This window comes from Panonychus citri, unplaced genomic scaffold (genome assembly GCF_014898815.1).
Source record: "Panonychus citri isolate SS breed McGregor unplaced genomic scaffold, ASM1489881v1 Contig00134, whole genome shotgun sequence".
Taxonomy (NCBI): domain Eukaryota; kingdom Metazoa; phylum Arthropoda; class Arachnida; order Trombidiformes; family Tetranychidae; genus Panonychus; species Panonychus citri.
Window position 1 is genome coordinate 870,001 of NW_026515539.1, and position 18,020 is coordinate 888,020.

Genomic DNA, 18,020 nt, shown 5'->3' on the forward strand with positions numbered 1-18,020 from the left:
TTGAAGGTAAGACTTTACTACACCCCAATTCAGATCTTCTGCAAATTTTTTCTGTAGATAGATCTCATTGAGTACTACCTACGTGTGCCAAAATTTTTTCACGGAAACTTATGTAGGTGGAGTTATACTCATTTAAAAACATAAAATCATTAAGGAGTCTATGGGACGTTTTAACTTCGCGAAAATCGATGTTCAGCGCTCTCATATTTTAACACTTTCATATTTAACAAAATGGCTCCATCTATTGGATTTTAGGTTTATCCTCAATCTTTTTCCATGGGAAATTAAATAACACATATTCACACAATCAATTTTAGGCAATCACATCTCGTCTTAGACTAGTGACATCTATTGGATTTATCTACCCGTTTTGTTAAAATATGAGAGGTCTGACTGTATAATGAAATTGGGAGGGGCTTAGTGAAATGAAATTTTTTCACATATAGAGTTGACTATGAACATCTTATAAAGCAACTTTTAGCTTAATTCGATACTAGCAAGGAATTCTGCTGAATTCGTAGGTAGTACTCAATGAGTACTATCTGCGTCTATCAACACTTTACGTAGTTATAAGTCAACCACCTGACCACCAACCACTAGTTATAAGTCAACACAAAGAACCAATTAGTTTGAGTAGATTAAACCTCGTACAGATACATATAAAAAGTTTCAAGGTCATCGAGGTTATTTCACGATAAACCTATCTAGAGGTCATTTGAAGTTTTTTTTGAAAAGAAGGACAAACAATTATTTATCTTTGAAATTTTGGTGTCAATATCAGTTCAAATACGGAGAAGATATGCACGAACAATGAGTTCATGGTCTAAACACAGTTCTATTTCCTCTCATCATGATTAATGCTGAAGAAATTTTGTTGTCTGATAGTATTAGCTCCCGGGCGTATGGACATTATAAAATTATAAGAGACTGTTAATTTTAGTTTTTTCGTTTTATCAATTTTTGTGTAAAGCTTAATTACAAGAGAACGGAGATAAGACTGCTTTTACCACTCTCTCCAAATTTTTGAAGATCGAAAAATAATAGATTGAATTCTCTGGACTGGTATGACTGGTATGAAGGAATTTCTCAAACCAATTAAACATTTTTTTACTCTTGAATTCATTAATCTCCTTTTATTTATTTTTTGCTTTTATTTTCTATTTTTAGTCATTGTTTTACTTTGATTTTCTTCATTAGTGTTGAGAAATCGATCCGTGAAAACAAGAGGTGAACTAATAGTATTTTTAGAATTGACTCATTAGTTTTATTCACTTGAATTGACTCATTACGCCTCGTTGGTTGGAATCAGAGAACATTCGATTAGAATATTTCCATTTCAAATACCCATATAATCGAGAAAGCAATTATAGATATTTCACTACTGATCCGTCTTTCTCTAAATTCGTGAAACTGAAGATACAAGCCCTTGGATTCTCTACCCTGAGAAATGAGAAGTAAACTGTTCGAGGAAATGAATCTCGCTAGACTGCCGGAAAAGGAACGAATTAATATTGGATATCGTCATTGCACCGCGTGTTATGGTAAAGATCACACGCGAGATCAGTGCAGAGTTTGCTCGTACTGTTAGGAACTGAGGCATATGAAAACAGTTTGCCCAGAAAATCCCATAAGGGATAAAACCATCATGACAATTGCGGGAATTCTTGAGGAATCGAATAGTGTTGAACGTAAATGTTTCACGGTCTACGAAGGTAAACAAACCTGTAAGTTCATCTTACTTTCGTTCACCTGGTACCATCATCACCATCGCTCAAACCACTTTTTCCCTCTTTCTCTTCCTTCTTTCTCGCTCACTCGTTCCTTTATCTTCACTCTCATCCTCCATTTTCCTTTTTTAAGCCAGTTGGCATTACGCTAAGCTCTTGTTTATTACATTTTTGGTTATTGTGCAACTTTGGTATTAATTAACAATTGTCCTATGTAAATTTCAATAAGTAAATTATCGTGAAAATCAAATTAAATACAAGTTTAACAAAAGTTATTTATCACCTTTTCTGTGTAATTGGTTTTCAACTTGAACAAAAGAAAGAAAGAAATAGAGTGAAAGAGAGAGGTTTTATCCTTTCACTGAGACAATTAACTTGCTCTTGGAAAGGGTTGGGTTGAAACTAAGGATGATTTTTCCGCTCTCTCTGGTTTTCATTTTATAGTCGAGGAAGAAAGAGAAGAAAGAGGATGAAACTTAATGGGTAAAAATGGTATCTGGTGATAGGATGAAAGAATAAATTGTTGAATAGTAGCATTGCATATTGCTAAATCGGTTTCTCTGTTGTTGATAGACTCTCGAATTATGGCCAAATCTTTAGCGCCAGAGAGACCAGATTCGTAAGAAATATCAGAAATCAACAGTTGGACTTCAGCTGGTTTTGCTTAACAACAAACGATTTTTTGTATCGCCATCTATAGAAAATAATTACAAACTTAACCCACAATTTGATGCAATAAGCGAACATTTACTGTAGTAAGAAAATAAATAAAAGAAGGTTGAGACAGAGTGAAAAGTAAGCAAAGACTTAACCTAATGTGACATTTGAACATCAAGATATACCTCAACCACATTGTCGTAATTGACGAGCTCTCGCAATACTTGGTTCATCAAAGTTATACACTTGGAATGATTCTTCGGATGATGTACACCACAAACTGGACACTTGTAACGGCGACTCGAATTCAAATAGGCCAAATTACCATAAGGCAGCACACCAAAGAAGATTGACAAGTATAACCAATAGGAAAACGAGATTTACATATCCAACATTGATATATTGAAATGTCATGGAAAAAGTAAAATGGTCTCTCCAAAATGGTTGTCTGCATACCTGCAAGAAAAATTATAGATTAAATAAAATATTAACCTCAATCACACATCACTTACTCCTTTTCAACATTATTTCCATGGCTTCCCGGGTTAATAAATTGTGCAAAGCATAATACATGCATCTACAAATAATTTTATATTATATCGGTAAAATTAATATTTAATGTAAGTAGTAATGAAACCTCCGCTTCCGGCTCATCCAGAAGCGCTAGTGGGGGAAAAATTTTGTGTAAAGTTTTTTTGATTGGAAAAATCGATTTTTTCTGAATAAAAATCAAAAAACCCGCCGTCACCACCTGTTGCTGAGCAACAATATTAAGCAAGATTTTTAGACACGTAATGTTTGTTTACCTTTTACTTCTAGTTAAAGTTTCTTTGTTTTTACATTCTAATTGTTTTTACATTCTATTTTATTTTACAATTTATAAATCAATAATTTCATCGCTTACCATTAAAATTTCTTTTCGCTTTCGGTAAGTTACTTAGTATTAAAGTATTGATCGTTATAAATTTTTTCTTTGCTTACTCCTTCAGCAATGATGTATGTTGGGTTTGAGTTCATTGAACTGTCTGGAACGTTCTAGAACATTCTTTGAACCCCACCCCTATTTCCGTTTCCGCTTCTGAGTCAGAAGCGGAGGTTTTCATACTACTATTGTAAACTAAAGTTTTCTAGTTTTCGAAAATTTCTTCAGATGACCTTGTGTGATATCTACATAATAAACTCAGTAACTTTGATCTTGAGATATGACAAACTTTCTTGTACGAAATGTGTTACATTGCGAGGTTATTATCGCAGACAGTTTAATGACTTTTGTTTAGTTCTAGAAGGTTCTTCATCCCCATTTAAGTTTCCACTATTGGCTTAGAAGCGGAGGTTTTCATACAACACCTAAAAATCTCGTTTAACTGAACAAATCATTATCGTTTCCGCTTTCCTTTTCTATCCGCTGATTTTCAATCTTTTGGCTCTGTTGATTTCTGCAATTAGTGGTTAAATAAATTTTTAAATTCTCTATCAAATTCAAATTGACCAGCAAAACTTTATCGCTTTTGGCTAAGAAAAAATAAGCATACAGAAGTGGCGGGTAGTTAAAACTATTAACTATTATTAATAAAACGCCCAGTATATGTAAATATCAATTGTCAATTAACAGAATGGTATAATTGATTTTGTCTCCTCAAATGTCAATTAAGCGAGTACTATTACTCTTTGCAATTAAGATTTAAGCATCGATATTGAGTTAAACCACCGGCTAATCAAATAATTGATCAACCAAAATCAAAATTAGCTAATTTGAGAAAGAAAGGAAAGTGTCGAAAAGATTAACTTATCTCCCATAAGAGATAAAGTATAAAGCACCAACTGAACAATAAAATGACAGTAACAATTAAATGGGAGTTCCAATCAAAGAAATCAGCTCAATAAGATAATTCAGTGATTCCTGGAAATTAATCGTTATTGCACAAGAAATATTGCTTACAAACTTGTACCATGTGTAAAATTAGTATTAATATATTGAGTTTTGAAACTGTTTTTATTAGTTGATTACCAACAATAAGTTGATTTAAAATGAGTTTAAAATTACTTTGGTCTCAATTGAGATCGATGTTCATCAAAGATCAACTCATCCGAAAACGACATTATATTATTACTCTATTTGAATTGTTTCTTCCTATTCTATTGGTTCTTATTCATATTAATACTTATACATCAGATTCTCAGACTGAACATTTCCGATCGGAAGGTTCAGTTTCATCTTTGACCGTTTCTGCTCCTGTTTATTTGGAAAATTCTGACTATTATTATGATCAAACTTTCATGTGCTACTCATTTGGTCAGTCATTTTTTTACACTTCTCCTGGTTCAGTGGTTGACCAGATTTGGGCTCCAGATTATCGGACTTGTGGCCTGCTAACGAAGTCATTTGATACAACAAAGGATGTGATTAAAGCCTGGGGTGACAAGATCACCAAGAAATCGTATTCTGCAAACGTTGCTCTTTTCTTTGATTCCTTTGATCTCGAAAAAGGTATTTCTAGCTACACTGTAAGTGGTCAAGCAATCGACTACAATGACCCATGGGATGAGCCTGTGTATGCGACTTATGATGATTATTTAAGGGCACAATCGATTGTGAATATTTTACTGGCTAATCATCCGAATGAACAAAAATTGACTTCAAAAGATTTCGCTTATTTTTATACCACTAAATTGTTCAATGAAGGTAATCCTCTATTACTCTTTAAAATAACCGATTCATCAACTAAATCGAGGAAAAGTGATCTTAATCATGGTACACAAAATTTAGGCAATTCTTTAAGATTTTATCAGGCTTATGTTTTACTTGAGATCGGATTTATTTACGTGTCTACTTTAATCGTCCGTCGGGTTGTCCGAGAAAAGAATACCAATTCAAAGGAGTTATTGAGGATCATGGGACTGACCGATCTTATTTATTGGTTCTCACATTTCATCAATTATTTTACTCTTTCCATTTTCCATGGAACAATAATTACGTCCATCTACTCAATTTCCAGTGATATAAACCCTTATCATGGTTGGAATCCAAGTCTATTCTGGTTCAACTACGTCACAAATAGTGCCACCAGAATCCTTTTCTCGTTTGCTCTGACTACTTTTCTTACACGTCCAATCATCGCTGTATTAATTGTTATCGTTGGTCAAGCAGGTTTAGCGTATTTACCTTCTGCTGCAGGAACAGCTACAAGAAATATTCTCTGGATTTCACCGAAAGTTTGGGCTAGTTTACTGCCCAGTGGTCAATTACACTACTCGATTTACGATATTTTCTATTTTGGTGAAATAAAGGATAAAGTCAAATGGTCACAAATATTTTCATCAATTGAAATTGACCAGTCCTTAAAACTTTGGTCCGTCTATTTGGTGGGAATCGTTTCATGGATCCTTTACATAGTGCTGGTTTGGTACCGCGATGCGATATGGCCTTGGCAAAGTGGAGCACCTAAACCTTGGCATTTTCGGATTTCTCGATTCTTTTCGTCTACAACAATGGATATCGAAATTGATTCGATAGCAATAACGAACAATGAAAATGATGAAACATCGAGTTCAAATAAAAATAATGAATGTGAACCAGAAAATTTAGGCTCAAGTATTCGATGTAACAACTTGTACAAATCATTTGGTTCTATGGGTTCGAAAAAGTTTGCTGTCAATGGAGTGAACGTTAATATTCTCAAAGGTCAAATAACTGTTCTCTTAGGTCACAATGGTGCTGGTAAAACGACCACAATGTCCATGATCACTGGAATATTAAAACCTTCGTCTGGTAACATTTATGTCAATGGAATTGATGTTCATAAGAATACGGTAGCTGCTCGTCGATGTCTCGCTTTGTGTCCTCAACATGATTTACTATTCGAAGATCTCACTGTTCGAGAGAATCTAGAGCTTTGTGGTGGACTTCGAGGATTAAGTCGACAGACTAAGAAAGAACTTATTCCATTGAACATGAAACGAGTAAATTTAACAGAAAAATCAAACACATTAGCAAGTAATTTATCGGGAGGAATGAGACGTCGTCTTCAATTGGCCTTGGCTCTTTCGACAGCATCAGAGATATTGATTCTCGAAGAGCCAACGTCAGGTTTAGATCCAGAGTCTCGAAGACAATTGTGGGATCTTTTGTTAGAACTGAGAAAAGACTTGACAATATTATTGACAACTCATTTTATGGAAGAAGCTGATGCATTGGGAGATCGTATAATTATCATGGGCTCAGGTAAAGTAAAATGTTCAGGATCATCGATGTTTCTTAAGAAACAGTTCGGAGCTGGATATTCAGTTCGACTGGCTAAAGATGCTTGGGCGTATAAACCCAATGAGCTAAGTTCTTTAGTGCAGAAATATTTCCAGGAAGCAAAAGTTACGAATGAGACAAATGCAGAAATCGTTTTTCAGCTGAATGATAAATCGTATCAAAAATCAATAACTGCGCTAATAGATCTTTGTGACACTCTCGACAATAACTTATCTTCTTTTGGCATAACTTCTTATAGTATTTCCGTGACAACACTCGAAGATGTTTTCCTCAAAGTCGCAGAGGATGAAGGTGAAAGTAAACAAACAACAATCTCAATGGAAGACAAATTGTTCGAAGTGAATAAGATACTTGATTATAAAAAGTTGACTGGATTATCATTGATGATGCAAAGATTAAGAGGATTAATAATGAAGCGCTTTCATTACACTAAACGACATTACAAGACGATCGGATTCACAATCATCTTACCTGCAATTGTATTTTTCTTTACATTTCTTGCTTCTCGAAATGCAATGAGTGTCGTTGGACGCGAGGGTCACGATTATTCTGATTCAATAACAATGGACTTGAAAAAGATTTATGGTCCAAACGCTAAGGCAGTAATTCGAGCATCATTAGCTGAACATTCGCCTTTTATTGATTCATACCGACAAATTATGAGCGAATCTGGAATTCAAGTGATCGAAATTGAATCATCCATTTCATTAGATGATTATTTTAAAACAAGTTCCCAAAGTCGTGAACAGTTCATGAGGGAAAATATCTTTGGAATTATTGAAGATTCATCGAAACCAAGAGGATTCGCTGCTTGGCTTAACCCGAAAGCGGCCTTATCTCTACCGTTGTCCATCAGTGCTTGGCAAAATGCGCTGATACGTAGTCTTGGTGATGGAAAACGGAATCAATCCAAAGTCTCAATAACTTACAAATCGATGCCGAATCGATATACTACTGAGCCTTATTACAAATCTGTTATAGCTAAAATTGTATCAGGTTTTTTCTCTCCAATTGCCTTTAGTCTAATCGCTGTCTCTTATTTCCTCTTCCCTTCAACTGAAGCTCAAAATAAGGTTTGTAACTTTCATATTGATATTAGATAATAAGAGATTAATTTACTTTTTCAATTAGTGTAATTTAATCCAAAAGATGAATGGTATAAGACCCTCAATGTTCTGGTCAAGTCATTATGCTTTTGATTTCTGTTATCATCTTATTGTAACAGTTGTTATCTTCATTTCGATTAGCATTGTTGATCAATTTCCATTTGTTGCATTCAAGGTTGTCGGTGAGTTAATTAATCCTTCAAATGTTTAAATTACCTTCTAATTATATCATTTCAATTCCTTAAACAATCAGCGTCCATCTTCGTATTATTGATACTTTTTGGTATTGCGTCGATTCCGTTGTTTTATTTATTCTCATTTCTGCCTTTGACAACTGATGGCGGATTCTCATTATTGGTATCGATTTCACTTATTGGTACTCTTGTCAGTTCAGGATTAGCAACATCTCTATCGATGTTCGACGAGGTGAAATCTCTTTATGTACTGCTTGGAGACTTATTCCCACCATTTGCAGCTTCTTTTGGACTATTGAAAATTTATTCTTCAACAACATTGGAGACTAATTGTGAAAAGATTGATGCTTGTCCTAATGGAAATCATGTGTCTATGCAATATTGTTGCAACGAAGATCTGAGTTACAAGCGATTTACTATTTTCACCATGAGTGATAGTGGAATTGGCACTGAAGTAATCATGCTTATAGTTGATACTGTTTTGTACACATTGGTATTGATCATTCTGGATATGAACTTGCATCGATTTGGATATTGGTACGAATCGATTCGTGCAAGATTATCATCAGATGGAAAATCCGAAAATGGTGTTGAAGATGAAGATGTAGTACGAGAAAGAGATTGAGTAAAACAATTGATTGGTTCAAATGGAATACGAAATGAAGCTTTAATTGTTGATGGTTTAACTAAAGATTTTGGTTCATTTCGAGCTGTTGATAGGATTACTTTCGGTGTACATAAAGCAGAGTGTTTTGGTTTGTTGGGTGTTAATGGTGCAGGTAAAACAACAACATTCCGAATGTTAACTGGAGATATTATGGTTACTTCGGGAGATGGTTATGTGGGAGGATATTCATTGCGAAAAGATTTACTCAATTTCCAACAATCAATAAGTTATTGTCCACAATTTGATGCGCTACTTGACAATTTAACTCCAGTGGAAAGTTTAATGTTATTTGCACGAATCAGGGGAATGCCTGAAAGTAAAGTAAAGGATAATGTAAATTATATAATTGAATCAACTGATTTAACTTCATTCGCCAACACATGTAATCAGAATCTAAGTGGTGGTAATAAGAGGAAATTATCATTGGCCATTGCATCTATTGCTAAACCAGAGGTGATTTTCTTGGATGAACCAACCACAGGTGTAGATCCAGCATCGAGACGGAAAATATGGTCCACATTGATTCATCTTCGTGATACAAGTGGATCATCAATTGTACTAACCAGTCACTCTATGGATGAATGTGAAGCCTTATGTTCACGAATCGGTATAATGGCTCGAGGCAATTTCAAGTGTCTTGGTTCATCTCAACATTTAAAAGAAAAGTTTGGACTTGGATTTACATTGATAATTAAAATGACTCAATCCAATCAATCGGTCCAAACCAATCAACAATCCAATCAACAACCTAATCAATCGGTCCAATCCAATCAACAATTGGATAAAATTAAAAGATGGATGGTCGAGAAATTCCCTTCGTCCATTTTGAGAGATGTTCATCAAACTATTCTTCATTATCATATAACGGACACTTCACTTCGTTGGGGTGAAATGTTGAGGTGTTTAGATGAAGCAAAACGATTATTGCCCATTGAAGATTTTACTTTAACTGGAACAACATTAGAACAAATTTTCTTATCATTTGCTAAGCAAACTTAACTTTAATTATTCTCATTACAGTTTCATTCATTAACATCAATTATCATTTTTTTAAAATCTATTTAATCAATAAACATTTAAGATTCACTAAGATCAATTATATTTCATATCAGTCAGTTATCATTTATCTCTCACACTACGAGCTTCTTTAAGTAACAATCAACTAAATATGAAAATCATTTTATATTACATTGTACATTGTATATCGGTAAATTAGTATTTATGTAAATTTTTTTTCTAGTTTTCGAAAATTTCTTCAAATGACGTTTAATTGTGATATATGCATAATAATCTCTGTGACCATGACCTTGAAAGATGGTAGTCAAAGCTAGTGAAATTGGACGTAGGTGACCATATCTTCATTTTCAGGTAAGATCGAACTGCATTACCTGCTCCCATTTTCCATTTAAATGATACACCCTTTATTTCTTAGAATTTTCGTAATAACTTTTATCTACCTTTCAAAAAGCATTACATTTAATCGTGAAATTGATAACATTAATCTCTTGTATCTATTATTAATACAATCCTTATTAATACTTTAACCTTATCTGTTGATTGCTGATCAATTTGATAGTATTAATAAAAACCAAGCAACGGTTAATTAAATATCTACTTGATTTAATAACCATGAATAATTTTCCGTAGTAAAAATAGCAATGATTAGATTGTACAATTAAATTATCTTAGTTTTTGTTCAATCATCTTCTCTCATTAATTGATTTCATTGTAACAATCAATCTTTTTTTTTATTAACCAGTTTGTGTTGTGATTTATTAATTTATTGGTCTAGTCAATTTCACCGAGAGTAAATGAATAATGAACATAAATTTTCGTGAACTTTGCTATTGAATCTTAAATAAGTGATTTCATACAATAGAGCTGTAAGTTGATTGTGATAATTACAAGCTTTGAAAGGTTTTATTTAAAAATGAGATCGTTACATTGGGAACAATTTAAATCTATGTACAAAAAGGATTGGCTCATACGAAGGCGACATTATATTGTTACATTTTTCGAGCTTTTTTTACCAATCGCTTTGATCGGTGTTCATCTTTACTCATTACCCGATCCTGATCAATCACCATACCCAAAGTCTTTCGATTCATCGTCATATTTAAGTGAATCGAGTGCTTCTCAAACGACGAATAAATTATCTGCCCCAAGACGATTAAGTGCTAATAAAAATGACGATTATTACTATTCTAATACATTTTATTGTTCTATCGATGGAACATCAATTTTCTACACCTTACCTGATGAATCTACACCTGATTTTATCCGATTAACGCAACAAAAATGTGGAGTCGAAACGTTTCCTTTGGCTGGAGATAAGGAAGTGATCAAAGCTTGGGGAAATGCAATGAAATATGAATACTTCTCACAAGAAAATGGTCTTTTTTTTCACGAACTTGACCCAGTTTTGGGTAAAGCCAATTACTCGATTGGTGGTAAATCTCTTGATTATTCTGGTCCATGGATTGATATTGAATATGTGCCATTTCAAGATTATATTGGTGTACAATCGCTTATCAATCAATTGTTAGCCTTCTATCCCGACTACTCAAAGTTGGTTAGAACTGATTTAACTTACGATTATACCGCTAAACTTTTTCAAGAGGGTAATCCTAAATCAGGTAGCATAATGATCGATACCCAATCTGATGATGAAATGAAATCAATTTCACCAGTACAAGCTACTGATTTCTATCAAGGTTACACTTTTATTGAGGTTGGTTTTCTTTATCTATCAACTATAATAACCCGACGAGTGCTTCGAGAAAAAGTAACCAATTCGAAGGAGTTACTACGAATCATGGGTCTTAGTGATCTCATTTATTGGGCCTCACATTTGATTAATTATTTTACTCTAAGTGTCTTCCATGGATCGATAATAACACTCATATATTCTGTATCAAGTAAAAATCCATACCCTGGTTGGAATGCTGGTATTTTCTGGTTCAATTATCTAATCAACAGTGTCACCAATATTCTGTTCTCATTTACCTTTACAACGATACTCTCTCGTCCTGTTGTCGGTGTTTTAATTGTTCTCGTTGGTCGAACAGCTTTGGCTTATGTACCTTTCGCTGCGAAAACAGCTTCATTGTCTGTGTCATGGTTATCACCTAAGGTACTCTCTTGTTTACTTCCGAGTGGCCAGTTACATTTCTCGATTTATGATATGTTTTACTTTGGTGAAGTTGAGAAAAAAGTATCTTTCTCACAGATCTTCAAGTCTATTGATGTTTCTGATACAATTAGTTTTGGTACCATCTATCTCGTTACTCTATTTTCTTGGATATTGTACATTTTACTCCTCTATTATCTAGATTCAGTGTGGCCATGGCAAACTGGTACCCCAAAGCCATGGCATTTTCCTATCTCACAATTTTTATCAAGAAAAGGGGAAGATAATTCAATCGGTGGATCAGCGTTTGATATGAATGAATTACAACAAGATTCTAATCAAAACAAAATAATTAGTAATAATGAGCCAGTACCAGAAAATTTGAAACCAAGTATTCAGTGTAACAACTTGTACAAATCATTTGGTTCTATGGGTTCGAAAAAGTTTGCCGTCAATGGAGTGAATGTTAATATTCTCAAAGGTCAAATAACTGTTCTCTTAGGTCACAATGGTGCTGGTAAAACGACCACAATGTCCATGATCACTGGAATATTAAAACCTTCGTCTGGTAACATTTATGTCAATGGAATTGATGTTCATAAGAATACGGTAGCTGCTCGTCGATGTCTCGCTTTGTGTCCTCAACATGATTTACTATTCGAAGATCTCACTGTTCGAGAGAATCTAGAGCTTTGTGGTGGACTTCGAGGATTAAGTCGACAGACTAAGAAAGAACTTATTCCATTGAACATGAAACGAGTAAATTTAACAGAAAAATCAAACACATTAGCAAGTAATTTATCGGGAGGAATGAGACGTCGTCTTCAATTGGCCTTGGCTCTTTCGACGGCATCAGAGATATTGATTCTCGATGAACCAACGTCAGGTTTAGATCCAGAGTCTCGGAGACAATTGTGGGATCTTTTGTTAGAACTGAGAAAAGACTTGACAATATTATTGACAACTCATTTTATGGAAGAAGCTGATGCATTGGGAGATCGTATAATTATCATGGGCTCAGGAAAAGTAAAATGTTCAGGATCATCGATGTTTCTTAAGAAACAGTTCGGAGCCGGATATTCAGTTCGTCTGGCTAAAGATACATGGTCATATGAACCTAGTAGATTATCAAATCAAATAAGGTTCGTTTTTTCTGATGCACAAATAACCAACGAAACCAGTGAAGAAGTGATCTACCAGCTTAATAATAGATCCGATCAAGGGTCGACTTCAGATTTAGCAGAACTTTGTGATACTCTTGACAAGAATCAAACCTCATTAGGTATCACTTCCTATGGAATATCGGTAACAACACTTGAGGATGTTTTTCTCAAGGTCGCTGAAGATGAAAGTAATCAAACAATAATAACAATGGAAGACAAATTGTTTGAAGTTAATAAAATTCTTGATTATCAAAGATTAACTGGATCCAGATTGTTTGCTCAACGTATCAGAGGATTAGTTATGAAAAGATTTCATTACACAAGAAGACACTTTAAGACAATTGGATTCACTATAATTCTTCCAGCCTTGGTTATGATTTTCACTTTTCTTGCCTCTCGAAATGCAATGGGATATGTTGATAAATCTTACAGGGATTATCCTTATCCCATCGAGATTAGTGCCAAACAAATCTATGGTCCTGATGTGAAAGCAGTAATTCGAGCATCATTTACTAATGAAAAAAATCAGCAGTTTATTGATGGATATCGAGAATCAATGAAAAGTTTGGGTATCCAAGTGGTTGATATAAATTCATCATTAACTATTGCTGACTTTTTATTGGCAACATCGCAAAATGCTGATCAATTTATGAAAGATCATATATTCGGTATTATTGAGAAAGATCCATCGGACACTCATTCCTATTCAAAGTCAGCATTTAGTTTATGGTACAATCCAAAAGCTTCATTATCGTTGCCGTTGACGGTTGATGCTTATACAAATACTTTGCTAAGAGTGAAAAGACCTGAGCTAAAGTCACCTTCGTTGTACACAACATACATGCCGATGCCAAATCGTCAAACATCACAGCCCAAATATAAATCAATTGTCGCTCGAATTTTGTCAGCTCTTTTTAGTCCCGTTGCTTTTTGTCTCATCGCTGTTTCATATTTCCTATTCCCTTCAACAGAATCTCAAAATAAGGTCAGTTTACAAATGAATATCATTTTTTGTCTGAAAACTAATGATAAACTAATTCTGATTGTTTCCACAGGCAAATTTAATTCAGAAAATGAGTGGAATCAAAGCTCCAGTATTTTGGTTTAGTCATTACATTTTCGATCTAAGTTATCACATGATAATATTTCTAGTCGTATTTATATCAATTATCATCATCGATCAATTTCTTTTCATAAGTTTTAAAACTTTCGGTAAGTTTTCACAACTCTTTCCTACTTTTTATCGATTTATCTGAACAATGTCAACCTAATAATATTATTTTCATTGTACATTTAGTTTGCTTCGTGATACTTTTCATATTATATGGATTGGCATCGATTCCATTGTTCTATCTATTCTCATTTTTACCTGTGGCTCCTGATAGTGGATTCTCATTACTAGCAAATATCTCACTTGCTAGTACTCTTATTGGTTCGGGATTAGCTGCGAGTCTTGTGGCTTTTGGACAATTGAAATCGATTCACGTCTTTATTGGTAACTTATTCCTCCATTTGCAATGTCATTTGGATTGTCCAAAATCTATGGGTCGATTAAATTGTTCACTGAATGTAAAAAGATCAATGCTTGTCCGGACGGGAACATATTTGCTCGTGATATTTGTTGTGCAAACAATGCAACTTACATACCATATGAACCTTTTGCATGGAAAAATGATGGAATTTATCCGGAAATAGTGATGCTTATTGTTGACACTATTTTGTACACATTGGTATTGATAATTCTGGATATGAACTTACATCGACTTGGATATTGGTACGAATCGATTCGTGCAAGATTATCATCAGATGGAAAATCCGAAAATGGTGTTGAAGATGAAGATGTAGTACGAGAGAGAGATCGAGTAAAACAATTGATTGGTTCAAATGGAATACGAAATGAAGCTTTAATTGTTGATGGTTTAACTAAAGATTTTGGTTCATTTCGAGCTGTTGATAGGATTACTTTCGGTGTACATAAAGCAGAGTGTTTTGGTTTGTTGGGTGTTAATGGTGCAGGTAAAACAACAACATTCCGAATGTTAACTGGAGATATTATGGTTACTTCAGGAGATGGTTATGGGAGGATATTCATTGCGAAAAGATTTACTCAATTTCCAACAATCAATAAGTTATTGTCCACAATTTGATGCGCTACTTGACAATTTAACTCCAGTGGAAAGTTTAATGTTATTTGCACGAATCAGGGGAATGCCTGAAAGTAAAGTAAAGGATAATGTAAATTATATAATTGAATCAACTGATTTAACTTCATTCGCCAACACATGTAATCAGAATCTAAGTGGTGGTAATAAGAGGAAATTATCATTGGCCATTGCATCTATTGCTAAACCAGAGGTGATTTTCTTGGATGAACCAACCACCGGTGTAGATCCAGCATCGAGACGGAAAATATGGTCCACATTGATTCATCTTCGTGATACAAGTGGATCATCAATTGTACTAACCAGTCACTCTATGGATGAATGTGAAGCCTTATGTTCACGAATCGGTATAATGGCTCGAGGCAATTTCAAGTGTCTTGGTTCATCTCAACATTTAAAAGAAAAGTTTGGACTTGGATTTACATTGATAATTAAAATGACTCAATCCAATCAACAATCTAATCAATCGGTCCAATCCAATCAACAATTGGATAAAATTAAAAGATGGATGGTCGAGAAATTCCCTTCGTCCATTTTGAGAGATGTTCATCAAACTATTCTTCATTATCATATAACGGACACTTCACTTCGTTGGGGTGAAATGTTGAGGTGTTTAGATGAAGCAAAACGATTATTGCCCATTGAAGATTTTACTTTAACTGGAACAACATTAGAACAAATTTTCTTATCATTTGCTAAACAAACTTAACATTAATTATTCTCATTACAGTTTCATTCATTAACATCAATTATCATTTTTTTAAAATCTATTTAATCAATAAACATTTAAGATTCACTAAGATCAATCATATTCCATCGCAATGAGTTATTCTGATAATTTTATAAAGTTAAAAATCTCATTTAATCAAGTATTATGATTACTGTCTCGAAACAAACTAATCAGCTTTTTAAATGCTAAAAAGAGTCGACAAAGTAAGAAGAAATTAAAAAACCGAAAGAGACTTTATTATCCTCTAGCCTTTTCTAAATTCAACTAATAATATTTTAATTGTGCAAAACATAATTAATTCAACAATTAATATTATTTCACACTGCGTACTTTTAATTAACAATTAATTAGGTCTACAAATCATTTTATATTACATCGGTAAAATTAATATTTAATGTGAACAAAGGTTTTCTAGTTTTCTTCAAATGACCTTGTGTGATATTTACATAATAAACTCACAAACTTGTCAGTAAACTTGATCTTCAAAATATGGCAGACTTCCATTTACGAAATGTGTTACATTGCGAGGTTATTATCGCAGACAGTTTAATCACAATATAATCAATAATTTTTCTAATGCTGTCACGGCAAGGCGGACAACTATATTTTTTTAATACAATCAATTCTTATCTGCATCTCTTTTTTAATCAATTTTCAAAAAGATCTTCAAGTTTAAGGTAATCTTCGTTTTCCACTTTTTGATTCGCATAGTTTCGAGCCACTGTAATTCGACATCAAAAACATAAAGATACATTACTTTACTCGTAACCTGTTTCAGCTTAATTTTACTGAAGGATGTTACGAATAACAAGTGACGCATCTCTAGTAATGGCTAGTTGCTAAAAACTAGTTATTTTTTGCCAAGAATAAAGTATTGGCTAACAATTTCAAGTGTGAATAATGAATTGTGATACGAGAATTTTATGTTTTGTTTTAATAAATTAGAGCTTGTTGTTTGATTATCGATGTTTGAAAAACTAGTCGATTACTAGTTACATTTGAAATCTAATTTTCAATTAATGCATAAAACAAAAACATTCCATTTCGGAAATTTTCATATTTTCTCATGGGTTCATATACATTTTGATTGTTGACTTCTTTAAATCCGTTCTCAGTCTTTATTATGGCAAATACATGCGCTCCCACAACAGTAGTAGTTATAGAACCTCCGCTTCTGAGCCACTCAAAAAGCGGAAGTGGGGCAAGAATTAGCCAGAAACTGAAAGGGGGAAAATAATAAATGAATAATAATACCAATTGAAATTCCCGCTCTTTTAATATCGATGATACTGGATTCACTTTTTCATGAAGATTTTTGTTGACATTTTTTTATCTCTCATTCATCGCGTGATTTTTTCTTTTCTGCTGAAATCTTTGTTTAATTGCATTTGTTCATTATAATAATGTATTTTTTTAAATTATCAATCATTTATTTGTTCATTCTGGGTGAGAATTTTATTAGAAAGTTTTTTATACTAAAACTAATTTTGTATCATTTTTCATAAATTTAAGCTATGGTTTATGAAGACAACCTTGATTCATCAACCATGGAAGATAACACAAATAACCTTCAAAGAGACCCTGGTGAGTTGCTTTAACCAAAACATAGGCTATTTTAAATCATTTTTATTGTCAGAATTGACAAGGTTTATACAAATTGATGATTTATTGATGGAATGGGGTGACCCTCATTAATAGAAAAAAAACCACGTACCCATTTTTGATTGAAAAACACAATTAAAACTCCTATACAAAAATTTTCTCAACAATCTGAATGATAGCGTAGTGGTAAGACATTTACTTTGTGTATGCAAGGGTATACGTTCAAATCACGGTTGTGACATTTTTTTTGCAATAGAGCATTGCTAGGGTTATAAACATTAATTATGAAAATTTTTCTGCATTAGACATTGGTCAACAAAACGAGAACTCTCAAACAGCTGAACCGGAACCTAACCACGGAAACGACGATGAAAGTGCTGAACTCGAAGCAATCAGAGAGCAGGAGAACCGTCTTAATTTGATGAAAGAGGCTCGTCAAGCGAGATTAGAGAAGAGAATCACAGCTCCATCGAATATTGAAACTGCTTCTAATGGTGAGTTTTAAGGATGCACTTAGATGATTGTTAGAATGAGTAACAATAGATTATGTTGAACTCATCAGCGAAAGATGATATGGGTGTCAAATGATGACTACTAGTAATAGTATTGATAGTTATGAAT

At 33.6% G+C, this 18,020-nt stretch overlaps 2 protein-coding genes across 2 annotated transcripts; both read left to right on the top strand.

The window, feature by feature from the left end:
* The first annotated feature begins 4,346 nt into the window (after window positions 1-4,346).
* Window positions 4,347-9,700, top strand: LOC128391143 (phospholipid-transporting ATPase ABCA1-like). Its single transcript, XM_053350990.1, is given in 3 exon segments — window positions 4,347-7,718; window positions 7,777-7,933; window positions 8,005-9,700. Coding segments are annotated over 3 exon segments (5,070 nt in total). The 5' UTR covers window positions 4,347-4,412; the 3' UTR covers window positions 9,612-9,700.
* Window positions 9,701-10,339: 639 nt separating this feature from the next.
* Window positions 10,340-15,869, top strand: LOC128391093 (phospholipid-transporting ATPase ABCA1-like). Its single transcript, XM_053350939.1, is given in 5 exon segments — window positions 10,340-13,890; window positions 13,961-14,117; window positions 14,203-14,406; window positions 14,409-14,982; window positions 14,984-15,869. Coding segments are annotated over 5 exon segments (5,076 nt in total). The 5' UTR covers window positions 10,340-10,542; the 3' UTR covers window positions 15,777-15,869.
* Window positions 15,870-18,020: the final 2,151 nt, after the last annotated feature.